Consider the following 19,291-nt stretch of genomic DNA (forward strand, 5'->3'; position numbering starts at 1 on the left):
TCTAGATCAGCTGGAGAAATCTTGAAGTGGCTGATAGATAAAGTGAAGGGCTTGTAATTCCTAACCTGCATTTAAGCGTTTAAGTATCAAATCAAGGCCTTTTCCCAGTCAACAGTACCTGACACCTACGGACCCGATCAGCTTGTCAGGCATTAATTATTCCTGCCTTACCATCTCTAGAGCCACTTCTTCAGCACTATCATTTTCCAGGTCATAGCTGAACTCAATGGCCTCATTGTCCTTGTGCTTCCCCTTCAGCTTCTTGGGGTCTTCAACCCAAATTCGGAGAGCCAGGCAGTCCTGGGTGCCTGTGTCCTCCTCAGCTAGTTCCACCCGGACGCCTGTGTCCTCCCCAAAGAAAGCATGGTTCAGCAGGTCTCGAATGGAGAGTCTGTCAAGAAAGGAGAATTCGATGATAGAAGAGACTGGGACGTTTAATGATCACATTACCAGTCACTCTGCATAATAGAGTGGATGCCATAGTGTTATGAAAGCAAATTCTGCTTACCTCTGGCTTTTGTTCTGACGAATGCAGCCTTCAATGATCTCTTTGATCTCTGGGTCATTTACTTTGTCAAAGCTGGCTGGCTTTATACCCTGAAAAATAAAAGAAACAGGAAATTCATTGTATTCTACAGGAACTTATGTAATTAGGATTTTAAGTCCTGCATTTAACAATTAAAACATTTTCAGAGTTGAGCCAAATAGTTTAGATCACAATTAAATAAAACAACAATCAGTTAGATCCTTATGCATCATCACCACAAATGCATAGAGTTTGCTTGCGAATATTTCAAAGACTCACGCTTGTGACTTTGCGATAGATCTGAGCAGCATTTTGGCACTCAGAGTAGGGGTACTCTGAAGTAGCCATCTCCAGCATACACATCCCAAAGGCATATACGTCCACAGACTCATCATAGTGCTCCTCATACATCTCTGGAGCCATGAACTCCGGGGTTCCTGTTAAAACCAAACAGTACTCTATGACAACCCAAACATCGAAATATTATTTCACTACAGATTAGAGTTTGTATTTACAGTGATGTAATACCATCCACAAAGCAGAAATTTCCTCAGACTCAGTGTAAGAATTTTCAAACTGATAATAATCTACCTACTCATCATCTAATTTATCTTTACTGGGCACTGCTTCTGCAGGCTAAGAGAGCTGGCATTTCATCATCAGTGCCCTCTTTCTACATTCACTACTAACATAGAAATAAACTATACGTCTACTGAAGTTAAGTGAGACTTTTGTAAAATCTCAGTAGTGCTGAATGCAGAGGAAAGGCCTTAATCTTGTAGAGACAGGGCATGAGTGATCTAAAAAGCATTCAATCTATAAACTGCAAGCAGCCTACCTATAACACTCTTTGCAAAGGAGGTCCTCATAAGAGTGGCCAGTCCCAGATCACCGATCTTGACTGATCCTGTGGGGCCTGTTATAAAAATGTTGTCACACTTGAGGTCCCGATGGACAATTGGTGGAGTCCTGGTGTGAAGGAAGTGAAGGCCTTTCAGAATTTGCCTACACCAACTTCTAAGGACCTTGGGTTTCATCACCTTAAAGCGCTTCAGGTAACTGTGGATAGAGAATAAAAGCAATCAAACTCAAAAGGATATTGTAATAAACAACCAATAGACAAAACGTGTAAGTCAAAACACTGACAGCGATAGCGAAATATTATGAATTACTTATATTTCCTGAATTTGAACGTGTTGTGATAATGTGATGACACTTCACCTGAAACACATTATATATCTCTGTATAAAGCAACACATCTGTCCAGATTAATAGTACATTAACTCTATGCACAATAAAAACTGTGTTTTGCGGTATGAATAATCTCCATTCATCAAATTCATTAACAGAAGTGAGTACCAAGGTGTTGGCAAGACAATGAAAAATGAATGTGGATTAACAAATTTTATAGATTAACTGAAATAAAAATTTTTTTAGAACGTAATAAACATAGACTCAATAATAGCTATCTGTAGCAGATAGGTTACACTAACGTTTTGAGTGTTCCTGATGTCATGAGTTCAGTGACTAGTACAATGCACTTCTTTCCACGAAGTACAGACTCCCAGGAATCATAGAAGCGGACGATGTTGGGGTGCTGAAGCCCCTTTAGCATCTCTGCCTCTTCTTTGAAGCGTTGCTGCTCTGCCTTGGTCAGCTTGCGATCCTGAAATAGGAGGTACATGTCATGTCATGAGCCTCAGCATCTGTTTCACTCCCTTGCTCCGTGACTACTCACAGGAAACCAAAACATAAGCCTGCCCTGGACAGCACTCCCATAATGAAGCAATAACACCTACTGCCACTAGATGGTGCTAGCAGCATATAGATGTAGCTCTGCAAAGACAACACCCAGTCACTGGCTTTATAAAACACATTTCTACTGCATCTGCCACACATCCCTAGTATGGCGGACAGAATGGCTGTTGCAGAAATACAGTTCACTGGCACAAGCAGCTTCCTATAGGAACAGAGATAGCACTGACTAATCCCTCAGTTACACACTGGTATATAGTCTTTTGCAATCCCTAAGATTGATCGCATAAGGTTTTTTCTTCTGTTGTGAATATATAAAGCATGTTTGTTTTCTTCTTTTTACATTTCCAGACATTATACTGCTTTTTCTTAAAATACTAACACTTTAATTAATATAATTTGCTGTACTCTATTCACATAGAAAATACACGAACATGAAGTTTCCAGCAGTTGGGAAAAATGTTTCAGAATATGCTATGTTGTGATAGTGATTTGAGAATTTATTAAGAGTCGTAAAACTGTCAATTAAAGCATTTCACAGTGAGAGATGACTTTGCTGGCTCCACTAAGTGAGTGTGTATTTTTAGACTCTGTCATTAACAACTGTTGCTATATCCATGTATACAAATCCGTCTTTTCAGGTATGCGGTCATTTGAGCTTTATTAACCTAGGGACCTGCTATTTCAGGGAATTATCACAGGTTTAACAGGAAAGTTACGTGTCACGGTTTTGTATTATTAAAAAAATCTAATTTTATGCCATTTATGCAAAGAACTTACGAAGAAATAAAAACAAACAATACAGTATGTTTCACTTATTATCAATGGGGATTGGGTGGCAGCCACTACTGTGTCACAAACAGACCTCACTATAAATAGAAGTCATCATAACACTTGGTTTCCACTAATCGATTTCATTGATGTTAAGCTTGCTTTTTTCCCCACAAACCCCGCCTCCCCACAGGGAGGTGGAGTACTGCAGATATTTGGACACAGACCAACAGATTTTCATGTAATGTCGATATGCAGCCTTCTGTCACTTTATATATTGATATACATTTTTCTGCCTACACTAAAAGCTCTGTACTTATCGTTTCAGAGCACTTTTGCTCTCTGTGTTGATGCTGGTTTGGTGTCCTTTTCTGGAAATATTAAGCAATCTCTTCACGCTTCCCTCTCAACGGAGAAGAAGCATCAACAAAAAAGCTGCTCCTTTTTGCACTCACTAAGAATTAGTTCCTCAGAATAGCCTTGCCCTTACACCTTCCTGCCTTTACTACTAAGTCTGTCATGTTACTATGTTTGAGCATTCTTATGCAAATGTGAGTCTCAATGCTGCCTGCTTCTACCTTTTCTCATATTTTCGCGTGTGCTCACGCTGTGCTGTATTTTGTCAGGGAGTACTGTCTGTGTCCTCGTTCAGAGCTCCAGTCTACCTCATTGTCTGGCACACTGTGAAACAGTGTGACTGTGTCTGTTGCCTCCTCAGCGTCTATTTTGTCTCCCCACAGAGCATTGCATCATCAGCCACCCTTAGGGTCAGCAAAGGTTATTAAGAGTTCAGTTAATATCTGTCTAGACGTACTCACACAAGCCTACCGCCCACTGTGAACCAGCTCACACATTCACACTAATATTCTCATAAATGGAGGCACAGCATCAATGAAGAAATCCCTCTAACTGTATTATTAATAAGCCAAAAGATCACAAAAGTCTGATATTGTTAGATTAATTGGTGATTATAAATCGGTTATTGGTGTGAAGGGCTGTCTATCACTCGGTGTTGGGACGGTGATGCAGTGACATTGTGCCCAAGGTGAATGCTGCCCTTTCTTCCACCACCCAGAGATGCTGAATTAGATTAATGGTCAAAAATATAAATGGATAGATATGACAGTACAAATAATGCATTGGTAAAACAGCAATTTGCAGACATGGAGTTTGAAAACAAAATGACAAAATAGACACCAGAGGGAAAGAAAAACAGTTGCAAAGCAATTTGTTAACCATCAATTAAATGACAAAGCAACATAAACACACAGACAGTTCCACATTTCTGCTTTCAAATAGAGAAATCATAAAAATTCGACATTTACACATATACTGTGTAAATAAATGGGAGAGGCCAGAAACCTATTGTACTCCTAGTGTCAGTCTTCTATGTATGATGTATGATTTGAAGACTGTGGAACTACCAAAAAGACAGCAGTAACTCTGGGTAACTCTGGTTAAGCAGTTAGAGAAGTAAAGCTGAGAGGGTTTGGACATGTGCAGAGGAAGGATAGTAGATATACTGGATAACGGATGGTGTTACAGAGAAGGATGCTAGGAATGGGGTGAGACAGAGGCAGTTGATCCACTGTGGTGATCCCTAAAACCAGGAACCTTTCTCTTTCAGAAATATTTTGATATTCAGTTTTTACTTAAAGTGTGTCATAGATGGGCCCACAATGGTAATTGTAGAATCTCAGACATATGAAGTAATTATTTCACCCTGCATTATAATGACTGATTTTGGCCATAGTTACTGCACAAAAATATTTAAGTATGTAATACTTTGTAATGCTCCTCTTATTTTGTTAAAACTTTCAACATCATGTAATTTTTTACATGGTGCATCTGTGGCAGGGACTTCAGTACTATAAATCAGTAAACAGAATAAGATCTAAGCACCATGTGCACCGTGAGATTTTTTTTGGATCAGACATCTGGTAGAGCAGAAGGTCAAGCCGCGGGTTATTAAGTAGCCTCATAAAACACCAGGGTAAATGGGCAGGATATAGCTTACAAAGTACATAAGTCGACGGCATGAAGCTGGGATCATGAATGCACCATGTGAGTGTTAAACCATCTATTTTGGCAAGCACTGTATAGGTATCACATATACGTATATTACACTGGGGTTACATTCTTATCTGAGATGGCTATAGCAGGATAAAGGGGACTAATTTGGAGCACTATCCGAGGAGCGTTATTCATACTGAAGGTGTATATTTATACATTTATCAGGGTGCATGCACCGTATCTTATTCTGCAGTTAGCGTTTTAAGGTGGTGGATGGCTAAGATTAGATCACTCTAAGCTCCAACAGCCCAAACTAACAAGACAGATTGCTGCAAAAGGGTTGCCTGCATACCAGATTAAGACTCCAGGTCAGTGGGCTAGGTTTACAAAGATCTATAGAAGCCTTTAGCCAACACGCAGGCCTTTACCACTACAAGAAATGTGTTCAATTGTTTCTTGTTTTACTGTAGTACTACTGTTGTGCAGTGGTAGAGACTATACTTTTATACTATACTGTCTACGTTTTTGTTTTCAAAACAAACCAAACTTTTTGCTAGTCCCACATTCTTCACAGATTTCTGGTTCGGCATGTTGTCAAACCAGAAACCTACTCTTCAGATGAAATGGTGTGACAACTGACTGCTATCTGACCAAACAGATTTTTTTCAATATGCTGCCTTTGACAATTATCATACCATAAAAAATGGATCACCAGTGCTAACCTTTTATTGATTTCTAATCAAGCTATACAGTTAATGGTAGTGTTATGCGGTCAATGTTTCCAGCAATCAATAGCAACTGAATCTCTGGTTGCTGGTTAGGTAATAAAGACTCTGGGGGGAGGATACAGCCCCAGGGACACTTGTCAGCTATCAGAGACCCAGCAAATATGTGCCTGGCCAGTTTGATTAGATTGATCCAATCGGTCTAGTCAGTTCAGCTGTAGTCTATTTGATTTAGCCTGAACTAATTTTAGTCACCCATCATTACTACGTCTTTGCTTTTCCTGATCAGACTGGTCTTTCACAATGAGAAACAACAAACACAATCCCGACTCCTCCCTTTATTGTTTTTATTGTTGTCGTATCAGACCAACCCAAAGAAGTATATCCAGAATAAACACCTTTTGCAAGTCAATGAGCATGTTGACGTTCACTAAGATACTTTGATCACTGCAAAATTGACAGTTTTTAATAGAACATATACAATATGACAGTTAACAAAAAAAATCCAAATGTGTTCTCTTATCACTTCCAAACTGTCAGACTTGACTGCACGCAGTCTTTACCAAGCCAGCACACATGGTACAGTGTTTGGAGAAGGAAGCCTCCTAAGCTGACATTTACCTTTTGATATGGAGCTAAAATTCTCTGAAACAAAACAAGTAAAATCACCAAACCCAAAGTGGTGACTATTGTTAAACTCTTAAATGCTTCTAGTTTTGTGAATGTAACTGGCCTGGGGTGTGCTGGACCTGTCTGGGATGACTGGGTTGAACCAGTCTGGTTTCTGCCTCCCGAGTTATGCTGTCTGTGCAGGATTTTTGTTCCAGCCTGACAGGCACCCACTGTAATTAACTCCCTGGATCACTCTGCATGCTCACTCAAACAGACAAAAAAGTGATGGGGGAGAGTATGGGTGCAGGGGGAAAGTGGGGTGAGAGAGAAAGAGAGAGGGAGGGTGACAGGCAGACACATACAGTGATATGTTGACACAGACAGACAAGAGGGCAACAGCTCCCAGTTATGGGATTCAAACAAACACATTCCCCTGTATGGATGGCAATATACGACTGAAGCAATAGCAAGGTTGATGTATAGCTCTGCTCTGTGAGGTGTGGAATTCCCTGGGAAAGGGAAGGAAAGAAGAGGGATGGTGTCCACACTGTGAACTTTAATTACCCACTCATTCAAGCTGCATTTGGACAGCTAATCCCCCGGCTTCCCTTTCTTTATGGTCACAGGAGGACAGGAGTCTGGTGCTCCCAGGCTGCAGTCTCACAGTAAAGTGGACAGCATCAAACAGTGTACTGGCTAGTCATGTACAAGTCATTTATCATCCTGTTCAACCTATATAGTTGTTATTGATTCCCTGTGCCTTAAGATAGGACGACCACTGTTTGAAGTTTTTTTGACATTGCACACTGTTATTAGGACCAAATTAATGTCCCACATCAACTCTGTCTAATCAAGTGTATCATTGCCATCACGGCTTTAAGTCATTATTATTATGATCACTTTTGTCTAGTCAATGGCAACCTGAAAACATTGAAACCATGAGTAGACTTTGGTGATTTAGAGTAAATGGGTCAGATCATGTGCACCGAGTGACTAGAATGTTGCACTGAATGTTGCACTGGATGCATCTATAGGCGTGTGACCAGGCCTCTGTGTATGTGCACGTTTGTGTGTGTTCATGTGTCTCCCTGCGTATGGTAGCTTAGCATTAGCTACATGGCTGCTCACTGGGAGGGATGCCATGGTAATCCTGTGTTTGGCTCATTGTGTCCCCCTCTGTCTTTCCTTCTCTTCCCCTTCACGATCACCTCCTGTGTCTGTCACTTTTCTTTCTCACACGCTGCCTTTTTCCCTTCTCCTAGCTGTTGCTCTGTGTGTCAGAATTACAGTCTGTTTGTTTTTCTCAATTCACTATCTGTTTGTAATACAAAATCTAATTATACAGTAAATTATCTATTATCTTCTCAAATGACTTAATAATTTTGGATTGAAGCAGCCTGTTTTATAACAATTACCCCCAAAACCTGCTGTTCTCAGTAGGACTGGATGGGTGAAGTTTAACACTGATGGCTTTTCATCTTCAAAAAATGATCACAAAAATGTTGTTGCTGATGTCATGACAAAAAACTGTCTGGTGGCAAAACACAATTCTAACATTGATACCGCAGGTGAAACATGCTACCTTTGCAAGCTCTGTAAATTTCCCCCAAAAAAGGGCAAGTCGATTATTTAAGTAGCTCTGAACAACTGCTGATATGAACCTGTTTCAGTAAGTGTTGGGAGTAATACGAGAAAAGGTGATGAGGGCATTCCTGCTGCTTGTTAGTCCAACAGAAAGAGCCTGATCTCAAGGATTAGCCAAGACTCTTGTTTTGGAATTAGCTCCAAACCAAACACATGACTGACTTTCCTCACACAAAGCCAGCAGTCAGATCAGATGGCTAACTGTAACACTGCTGTCTATTGTGAGGCTAAGAGTCAGAGGGATGCATTTCTTTGCTCCTCCACGAGGCTGCCTCCCACCATATTTAATATTCACACCATATAACAATGTTTCCCATTACTTCTCCACATAATTACGTTTGGTGGGCTACAGCGTGTAAAGGCTTTGACAGAGGAGCCATATTAAACATTTATAATAATTCGACATTTTCCTCCCACTTCAATTACAATGCATGAAAAAGACTTTCTCAGAGTGATGTTTGGTGCAGTCACCCCTACATATGCTACAGTCCTCCTATTTACTCTGTTCTCACAAAATACATCTCATTCATAATTCCATTTCATAAACAACAGATAGGCTGTGCTTTGTAGACCTGGTTACACCTAAAGGAATAATACAGAAACAAATAATGCAAACATTAATTTATCTTCTCTTAGTGCTTGTGATACATGCATTAGACTGCATGATTACAAGAAGAAACAGCTTGTTTAATAATTTATTTCTATAAAGCAAGGCAGATGCCGTATATCCCCTTCATGATGTGTGCTGTTATTTGTTTCTTTCCTGATTACTACACCTACAACAAGCATTGATACAAACCTGAAAAACAATAATCGCCTTCATACAATTCAGGTAAATACATGGCATAGTCTTTCTGATAGGACACCTATCACAACAAGAAGATATGCTGACAGTCTATTCTATTATTCATACAGTCCTAGAAAAGGCAATGCCTCCACTTTCACTGTGTGCTGTCACTCAGCTACAAGTGATGCTCCTCGTTTTCACCTCAGTCTCCACGGAACTGCAGTCACACAGTCTGAATAGGAAGCAGACTACGTGCTGAGATTTCCAGATCTCTGTTCATTTTACAACAGTAATACTGTGTTTAAATTCTGAAGTGGATAAATAAAGTATAAGTATTACCAGTAAACCTACGGCATTGTGTTCTTTAAGTGCACTGATTATAATAATTTTAAAAAAACCAGAAAACAGACTGTCTTACCTGAAGTTCACACCAAGCCACCTCCACCCAAGTCTCGGTGTCTAGGCCTTTATAGACGGTCTTGAAGGCTCCTCTGCCTAGTTCTATGTCAAATTTGAGGAACCTTCCTCCAGGAGAGGTAGCAACAGCTTTCATCTCCGCCTCCTCTTCCTGTTCTCGGTCCCTCTCCTTCCCCCTCGGTACAGGTGCAGATGAAGGAGCATCTTTCCCAGGCTCATGGACTGAGCTGGTGCAAGACGGTTCATGTCCCAAGGTTGCACAGGATGAAGCAACCCCATGCTGCTGGGGACTACTACTAAAGACTGAGTCTGATGAGCGCAGCTCCAGGTGGGGGGCACTATGTGATGCCAAGGTGGGTACATCCACCTCATCCTCTTCCTCACAAATCTCCACACTCTTCCTGAAGAAGCGCTTCTCCCTTCTTAGTCGTTTCTGACCTGTATCGATGGGTAGGGAGGGTGTGGAGAATGAAATAGGTCTGAGTACGGTCTCCTCCTGGGAGGCTTCTCCTCCACCACCGCCTCCTCTGATTCCTCCATCTTCTTCTGTTGCTGCTCTCCCTGCTTCTGTCTGGGAGGAGGATGAGTCCATAGGGGTGCTGTCTGTCCTCTCCCTCTGTTGGTCGACCCTGCCCTCCCACTCCGGGTCCTCCTCCTTCTGTCCATCAGGTTTCTCCGAGGAATCCTCGGTGCCTGCGGGCTCTCCTGGGTCAGTAGCCATGGGGAATGGGCTTTCCCACCCCTGCTAGACCTCCTCCTCCAAACCTTTGTTCCTCCGTCAGTCCCCGTCTCTCTCTTTTTCTGTGGTCACCCTCTCACTTCTTTTAACGTGTTAAGAGACTGCTACAGGTGAGGCTGTCCTTGATCAAACTGGTCACTCTGTCACTCTTTTCCTCCGTCGTCTTCCTCGGACTCTTTTACTCTGCTGCTTTACAGAAGCACAGAAGCAGGGTGAGATGTTTCTATCTTCACTTTCCTTCTCAGCATTGCCTACATTTTCTTCAGGAGCGACTTGTTCGGTGCTAATCAAGAAGAATCAGACATCTCAGGGCTCAAACAAACACAGGAAACCAGGAGGGTTTTTTTCAAGCCAGCTGGGGTAAGCAGCGCTGTTATTATTTCAAACTCTGATGCGGAAATCTTCAAGTAAACCTGCAAGACAAAAACAAAACACAGTCGATTGACATATTTAAATCTGTTGAGAAAAACACTGGTACATTATTTATATTTATTAAGATACACTTGGAATAGCCCCAACAGCCCAGTGTGAATGGATGGAAAGAATGACTTCAAGATATCATCATAATCACATAGAGGGTGAACCTTAAGAAAGAAACATTTTCATCTGTAATTTTAACACAACAAACGCCTCAGTTGTGTACAATTAAACCGAAAGAGTCTCTGAAGAATATCCCGTGAGCCTGGTCAGTGATCACACATGGTTTCATCAATCGTCAATCACATGTTTACCAGAGTCTAGCGTCTGAAGTTGTGCTCAACAGCTCCATTAGCGAACAGAAAGCTGCAGTTAGGAGTATACAATCCCAACCATTAAAAATGGATGATGAACTATGGGCCAGTTCGGTTGAGTGTGAATAATTCATACTCAGAGGGATTGTTGAACTGTATGAGAGATACTATCACACATATGCAACAAAAGCCTCATAAGATTACACAACTGTGATTATGATTATCACCACTACAGTATTACTCATACCCTGGGAACCATTTAAAGCAGTGTAATCTTTTGAAACTACTGACTGGCCCTTAGGTAAAGTGAGGCAGAAGTGAACAAAGCAAGTTTCTTCTGAAATAGTGATCTTCCTATAAAAAGTAATCGATTGCTGTTAGGTTTTTTTGGTGATTTTTGTGTCATTGTGTGGACAGAAGTGGGCAGCTTTCCAGTGGCATCTTTATCTTCACTTCTCCTCTATCACTCCCCACCTGTCCCATGGTATTGTATCTCCCCTGCCTTCTTACAGCAAATGATCTCTAAGTGGCTCATAGCCTGGAGTTACTTTGGAGAGTGCATCTTAGAGCCAGGGTTTAACTACTAATAAAAGTTGCAATAAGGCCCAAAGTCACCTTATGACTAAGCATTTGAAGTTACAGGAAGCATACTAATGGATACCAACAACAGCCGTACACAAGGATTGTTATGGGAATGTAGTGAATAGGAAGTGCAGTCCAATTCAGGATATTAACAGATATAAGTTTACACCTTCACACATATTAATTTGAAAGTGAACATGTGAAACCTACTGCAATTATGCACCCAAACAATCTGTGGTTACAGCGACTTGGCTAGGAAGAAACCCACCGAAGCAGCCGGCCTCAGACCCTGAAATGTCACAGTAGCAAATCTGAACTTGTCTTTAAGCTCGAACAAAGCCCACGGTTACCACAGGGGAATCATCTGGAAGCTCACAACAGCCATTATCTCTTTTATTACAATGACATTAACACTCACATCAAGCCTATTGTGTCTCCAGGCTCAAACGCAGTGAGTCTGAAGTGCAATGCTAGTAGCTGTCAGTCAAACTAATGCGCAATACACTGTCTGTTGACTAACTGCCTAAGCTCCCGAAGAACAAGCAATTCAAGTTTAGCAACATTTCCAAGGAACAGACACGTAAGCTAAGAGAGAAGCCATCATCAGCATTAAGCAAGACACACCCAAATACTATAACAAAAGAAAACAAACATTGTAAAAAATCATCAAATAATAACCTTCAAATGTGATGTAATATGTTGTTATTTAGGCTGTTTTCTAGGAATCCGATTGATGAATAAAATATTCAAATATCCACCAAATGAAATACTTCCATCTGTCTTTTTTCTTGCACTTCTCCAATTAAACAGATTAAGTAATAAAGAAAATGGATCGATCAGCAGCACCACTCAAGTGAGGGTTCTTTTTTCTCTTTCCAAAGTCCAGCAGCTACTAGCCAGTTGTTAATAATAAATATAAGGCTATTCTACAACCCAAATTCCAGTTGGGACGTTATGTAAAGTGTACATAGACTGCAATGCCGTAAACCCATATTCTATTTGTAGCAAAACACAGAAAACATATAAGTTTGAATTTGATGGTAACAACACATCTCAAAAGAGTTGGGACAAGACCAACAACAGTCTGTAAACATCTCTGAACTGAGGAGACTGGACTTAGAGGAGAGCAATTTTGTACCATTCTTGTCTGATATAGGATTCTAACAGTCCTGGGTCTTCTTTGCATGGCACAGATTTAACCCACATTTGTGGATGGCACAGTATTCATGTACCATTTCTGGCAATGTTTCTGAGCCAATTGAGTGGTTTCCATAACAGAATGCATTTAAAACATGCTCATGATATTTTTGAAGATCATGAGCATGAAACATTGACTTTTTGGCCTTAATCCTTGAGCACAGATTTCTACAGATCTGTTGGTGATATTATGTACCATAGATCAGCGGTCCCCAACCCCCGGGCCTCGGACCGGTACCGGTCCGTGAGTCGTTTGGTACCGGGCCGCGAGAGTTGAGGCTCAGGTGTGAAATGTGTGGTTTTCAGGTTTTTTTATCGGTTTTCAACGTTATTTTGTTATCGTTTTGATCGTTAACTCGGTTTTCCTGGGTCTTTTCAGTGTGTTATGAATAAATCTTCTTTTTTTCGGTACCGGTACTAGTTTCATTTTGTTGTATTTATCCGCGACACCTTAAAGGCCGGCCGTGAAAATATTGTTGGGCATAAACCGGTCCGTGGTGCAAAAAAGGTTGGGGACCGCTACTATAGATGATGAGATAATGACAAAATATTCAAAATTTTACATTGAGGAACATTATTCAGAAATTGTTCCACAATTTTCAGATGTGATTATTATTATTTTTATTTTTGTAGATTGGTAAACTTCTTTTTTTTATACCCCAATCATGTTACTGGTCTAATTAACCTAATTAGTTGCAGGACGTCCCTTAACTTTACAGCTTTTTCAGAAAGGGCTTTGTAATATTACCCTTTTCTGTATTTTCTAAAAATTAATTACTTGACATTACTAAGAAATGTGTTTGTTATTATTACTTTTAACTTTTTTTAAAAGAAAAACATCAACAGTGTTCGAATCAAATAGTCCTCAATTAAGTTGATAGAAGATTAACTAATGTTTGCAGCAGCATCTCCCCTGCACTTCCCTCTGATTCACTAGCTGCAGGTAACGCTTCTGGTGAGAGGCTCTCAGCCTGTAGCTATGTTTAGAAGAATCTGACAAATAGTCAAGAGTGTACTTCTTAATGTTAACAGGGGAGAACAGAATGTGGGGAGAGCTGCTAGTTTGCTTATCCTTACCCTTTAGCAAGACTAGGCACCCTACACAGTTAGGTCCATAAGTTTCTGGACAGAGACACTGTTTTTGATCATTTTGCTGCTGTATGTGACAGAAGTGTAGACTATTTTGCAAAAGTATTTATTTACTGTTTAGGAGCTCAGTAATTTACTAATTACAACCATTATAACGTGCAAAGAACGACACAAAAAATAATGAAGAAACTGAAAAAGTAAGCAGTTTCACAGACAGATGAAACCAAGATGAGCTTCTACCAGAATGAAAGGGAGTGAAAGGTATGGAGGAAGAAAGAAAACAGCTCATGAGCTAAAGCACAAACATGGCAGAGGCAATGTTGTGGCATGGAGATGTATGGTTGCAAGTGGAACTGGTCACTAGTGTTTATTGATAATGTAAATGCTGATAGAAGTATCAGACTTGGATTTTCATCCAAGTATTAAAAACAGTTGTTAAATCTAACATGATCTTACTTAGTTTTTCATTTCTTTTTTCGGCCTATATATAAACAGCTGTAATTCCTAAGCAGTTAATGCAATATTTTTCTTAATCCCCTTGAAAAAAAAGCTGAAAGTATGCACTTCAATTACTTCTTGACTGATCTGGTGTACAGAAGCACAGCTGTGTCACTGTTTCAAGAACTAATGGAGCTAACAGTATGTGTTTACAATTCAAAATTGAGGTCCTATTATTTTGCATCCAAATTTAAAATGATAAACACAGAAGAAAAAGAGCAGAAAATCCTCATGCTTTAAAAAGCTGAGTCTAGTAAGTATGAACTGATTCAATTACCATAACCCTGTTTCATTTTCAGTCGTCTACTCATTTAAGTGCTGCACCCTGTACCGGACTATCACTAGATAGACTAGATAGACTATCAAAAAGCATGCATCTAATCGAAGACTTGCTGCACAGTGATTAAAAAAACTACAGAAAACTGAGTATGTTTGGGTAACCCACAGAGGACATACTGTAGTGTACAGTGAGTCTAAAAAGGTAAAGGCTAACAGGATGTAGGGAGCATAAAGGGGGAAAAACAACAGCCGATAAAGAGAGGGAAGTTGCCCTTTAAGCAAGAGCTTATTTGCCCATGTCCCCAGGGCAAGGAGTTCCCATGAAAGCCACATACCGGACAGAGTTATCACAGCACATCAAACACGTTCAACCATCACTGTCTCTCACACCCGATCAGTCTCCCTTCCAAACACACCCACATAGACTCACGATACAGATATCAGACGGCAGGTTAGAACAAACTTTATCCCTCTGTCCCTTCAGCACTCTTTGTATCTTTTATACACAGACAAAAACCACACACACAGACACACATCGAAAGCAAACTGTCACTAGCACCCAAACTGCATGTCCCCTTTCAATGAAAGAATGCCGAAAGGAATTTCCTGACACCAGCCAAATGACCAAGCAACTGCCCGTGTGGGCAAGCGCGGTAAACTAAAGTTAAAGATAATAAAACCAATGCTGCAGCTAAAACTATGACATCTTGCTTTGGCAGCAAAATGACTCTGGTGCGTAGCGCGCATCAAGTTCCCGTGTCAGAGCCGTTGTCTGTTCAGTTTTCTATCAGTGCCGAAGTACATGAGAACTAAACAACTGACGTGCAGCAATCCTACTGCCCTGCAGGCTACGGCGAGGCTCCTGCATGGGAGAACACCTGCAGCTGCCTAATCATTATTGAAATGTGCACCAAAAATCAATGTGACAACTTTGCTTCAATGATGTGACTTCTGTTCTATTCTCAATACCCACTGATGCCTCTGTTTGTTTTCACTTATAACTTTTACCTCTATGCTTAAACGTGTGAAGCACAGGAAAAATGTGCTCTGTGCAACTTGTGTTTACGCTCATTAAAGAAAAAAGCACAAGTCCTAGACAAACATATATCTTTAAACACAACAAATATGCTGCAATCCGGTTGCACAACTTCCACAAATCACTTCACAGGGAAGCAGAATAATCCCTCAAAACAAAAAGCCGCTGAAAAATTAAGCAGGCATACAAAGGAAGAGCCAGGGGACTGTGTGCGTGTAAGCGTGTAAGCGCAGACGGCTATGTTTTTGCAATTGAGGGGGACATACAGATGAAAAAAGAAAAAAAAAAAGAGCGACTATAAAGTGGCGAGGGGTACAGCAAGGGATTGTAGTTGGTGGGAGCGGGCGGTCAGCAGAGGCAGAGGGAAGGAGTGAGTTGAGTGGGGGTGGGGTGGGGGCAGAAGGGGTGGGAAAAATGTGTGTGAAAGAGAACAAGAGAGCGAAAAGGGAGGGCGGTGGGCTGGCACAGACAAAAGGTGGGGGCGGCCTGATAAAATATGTGCCAATGTTTGTGTGAATGAAAGCAGTGACTATAGCTAAATTTCTGCACCAACAAAAGCAGCTACAGTTGTGCACGGAGAGGAGTGGAGACATACCTTTAGTGTTTAGAAAAGGCTGAAAACATGAGGTGATTATATTAGCGCAGGAATAGTTTCCAATGGCATGTTCTGTGTCACTGCCCGACTCGGTGCAGAAGGCTGAGGGAGAGCAGGGTAAAGGACCATAAACATATAAATGTACTTTAAGTGCACGCCTAAAATCAGAAATAAATTCTTAAAAAATATTTAAATAAACAGAGCTCAGTTCTCCATTCATCATTGATCCTGTCATTATTAAAGCAATAAACACCAAATGTCCCGTCGTGACAACATCTCGACTCTTAGGACTCGCTCTTGGTCTCATGTGAGCGGCTATCTCACACGGTTAAAATAAGACAGAAGAGGCCATGTGAAATATTACCACTGGATTTAGAAACTGTGAATTCTTCCGCTATTTTTTATTTTTCATTTGCATAATGTAGATCAAAAAAAGTTAATTAAGCAAATAAATGGGAGATTGCGCTCGCTGCTCTGGAATGGAAATGATAATAACGCATTACTACAGAGACACAATTACCACGGGGCAAAAAGGTTTTCCATCAACTCGTTCTTCATTTAAAATAACAAAACGAATGCCTTGTAATCAAACTTCCAAGGCTAAACTGGTAGTTTCAGATGCAGTTTAGGCATGAAGTTATTATAGCAAAGTGTATTATCAGGTCATTTGCATGTGTCTAGTCTAGTCAGAGGCAGAACTTTGCATACTATCCCTTTGTTGATTTTCTTGACTGAATGAGCACGGTTACAGTGTACCAGGGAGTCAGGGATTAGTAGAAATGTTTAGAAGATCCAACTGGCAAGAAAAAATCTGGCTGCATTTAAGTGACTGATTCATTGAATATGTCTCGTGTGCAGATCAAAACCTAACCGCATAAAACCACTTCCTGTCTGCGACACTAACTTTTCCACACATAACCAATACATCAACTTAAATCTGTCCAAATTCTCACAACTACAAATTCGTCCCACAGAGATTTAACCTCCTAGGACCTGGCGTCCACATATGTGGACATCACATTTTCGGTTATTTAGGCCAAAATACTCAATGTTGCTCTACAAGGGCCTGATATCCTCTTACGAGGACGTTATACTGCTACTGTTCTATCAAAATTTTAAACGAATATCCTCATATGTGGCTCTCATTTATTAATTTTTTTTTACATTTTTAATTTATTAATTAATGCCGTGGAAGAGTTCGGGTCTTAGGAGGTTAAAGAGGAGATGGAGGCCGAGTGATATGGGGAGACAGGCTAGAGGTAACACAAGGTCTGAGAGCTGCTGGCCAAATTTTGAATGGGCCCAATGTCAAGCGGAAGCTATTTAGAACAACACAGGTCTCAGCTGTTGGCCACAGATAAAATATAAAGGCAGATGTGTCTGTGTTTAACGGGTATAAATACTTTTTAAATTTCAATACAAAATAAAAAAAAAGTTGAGACTAAAGTGATTATTTCTCCACCTCAACTACACAAGTGCTTCCGCACATGTTGCTTTCTTCTCTGGAGCCCAATGAAAAATATCGAATCCTGGTTACCAGGATCAAACACACAATTATTTGTTCTCTTCCCATTAGGGAAACGCAAGGCTGAAAACACAACAAGGACTTTTGTCCAATCCAGGTCAAGCATGGGAGAGTAGAGTGTAGGTAGCACACACGGAGTACTGTTCACTGAGAGAGGGAATATGTTATCTAACCCTGGTTTTTTTTTTGTTCTCTTTCATTCCCCTTTGCGAGCAGAGCTGTCCAGTTCTGAGAGATTCCTATGGTCCAGGTGCGGGAAAGGCTCCTTAATCAGCCAAAGTTGGAACAGGATTACATGTCACTAAATTGGCTTACCACTCCTGGAGTTCCTATGAGCCTTCCCATTCCCTCAGTCACTGAACTTTCATGGATGCTGGAGTACTCTGAGCTCAGCATAGTGTTGATTTCAGGAGTTTAGCACCTGTCAGCCTTTTTCTTTTTTTGTAAAGAAGCAAGTGCCCTCTCTAATGTTTTGAATGCACCACTACTGCTCTCATCTGGATAAAACCACTGTTTTGCTATAGATCAATGGTGAAGTTAAGGGAATGCATACATTTATAAATATTATATCAATACCTTTTGCTGCTGATGGGAGACAGCAGGGGTGATTTTCATTTTTTAACATTAATTGGCAAATTGCTTAAAGCCCCCATGATGTGGCCGGTCACGCAGTACTCACTGGTTCGTGTATGTTATTCATAGGTATATAAATACATGGTACCAACACAGTGATGCCTGGATGTGCATGCACCATGATGTACAGCTATTGGCTAGCAGATAGCTCAGCTGACTTTGGAAACGCCACGCATAACATAGAGTACAATCACGATACAGGGCGAGAGCATAGTGACTGAGACGGCTGACACCATCACAAAAAATAAATAAATAAATCATCAAACCTCCAGGACTTGCCCTGAGCACATTTCAAATCACTCGAATGATGGGCTCACTGTTGGTGTGTGAGGGCCCGCAGGTCTGCACTTAAGTGTTTTAAGACCGCGTGAATTAAAATGGAATATTATGTGTCGGGATGATAAACACCTCCTGAGCGATCTCTTAATGCCCAAACAGACGGACAAAATAACAACAGCACCTCACCGGGGCACCACAGTCCAGTAATCACGCAAATTATTGTCTGCACTGTAAATGAAAATAACAACAAACATCACTCACCCAAATGCAACATCGCAGCTCGTCGGTCCAGCGTTATTTAGACTGAATAGCTAGCAAACTCACAGAAAACTGGATATAGTCGGCTATCTATCTACAAACCTTGGTGTTATTTACAGGAGATTTACACTGGACTTTCTGCCTACAAAAATATTTTACACACGCTCAAAAAATGTATAATAAAAAAGCTTCGGCAAAACAAAAATAAAAAATCCGCTGGGTTCGTTTGTTGCTGTCGTTTTTTTTCCTCTTTACATTTTACAGGCTTCTCGCGGTGTTGTCAGGTTGAAAATCCCCACCGGAGTCGTCGATCCTCGGTCTGTGTGAGACACGGGCGCGGAGCACTTGGGATACGTGTATCCAGTTTAGACGATGCTTGCCGTCGGTCTACAGATTTTCTCACTCGCTGCTCGGTTTGTCGGCTCAAAGTTGACCAACACGCCATTCATGTGTATCCGGAAAATATCAGCAACTTATGTACATAATTTACAACGTACGAGTCCAACGGCCTTCTGCAGTTTCTCGCGTGTACTAAGCGCGCGCCGCCTGCCAGTTCTCACTTGCCACAGGGCTCATCATCAGCCAGAGGACGAACACAAA

The 19,291-nt window shown here is 40.9% G+C and overlaps 1 protein-coding gene across 11 annotated transcripts in view; it reads right to left on the reverse strand.

Moving 5' to 3' along the window:
- The window catches only part of si:dkey-151g10.3 (serine/threonine-protein kinase WNK3), a 36,658-nt gene extending 17,367 nt beyond the window's left edge, over positions 1-19,291 (reverse strand). For 10 of the 11 annotated variants that reach the window (XR_006055325.1, XM_042227902.1, XM_014339363.2 and 7 more), the window contains exons 1-7: positions 18,695-19,291; positions 9,252-10,402; positions 2,020-2,192; positions 1,365-1,585; positions 806-963; positions 509-597; positions 172-391 (exon numbers count right to left, since the gene is read on the reverse strand). Coding sequence is in view for 10 of the 11 variants with exons in the window: in XM_042227902.1 (XP_042083836.1) it covers positions 172-391; positions 509-597; positions 806-963; positions 1,365-1,585; positions 2,020-2,192; positions 9,252-9,971 (1,581 nt within the window). In the remaining variant the exon portion in view is untranslated. Of the gene's footprint in view, positions 1-171; positions 392-508; positions 598-805; positions 964-1,364; positions 1,586-2,019; positions 2,193-9,251; positions 10,403-15,996; positions 16,118-18,694 lie in introns of those variants that run through there. The other variant, XM_042227880.1, reaches the window with a different exon arrangement.

The sequence above is a fragment of the Haplochromis burtoni genome, unplaced genomic scaffold, assembly GCF_018398535.1.
Source record: "Haplochromis burtoni strain Fernald_Lab_line unplaced genomic scaffold, NCSU_Asbu1 Contig_9, whole genome shotgun sequence".
Taxonomy (NCBI): domain Eukaryota; kingdom Metazoa; phylum Chordata; class Actinopteri; order Cichliformes; family Cichlidae; genus Haplochromis; species Haplochromis burtoni.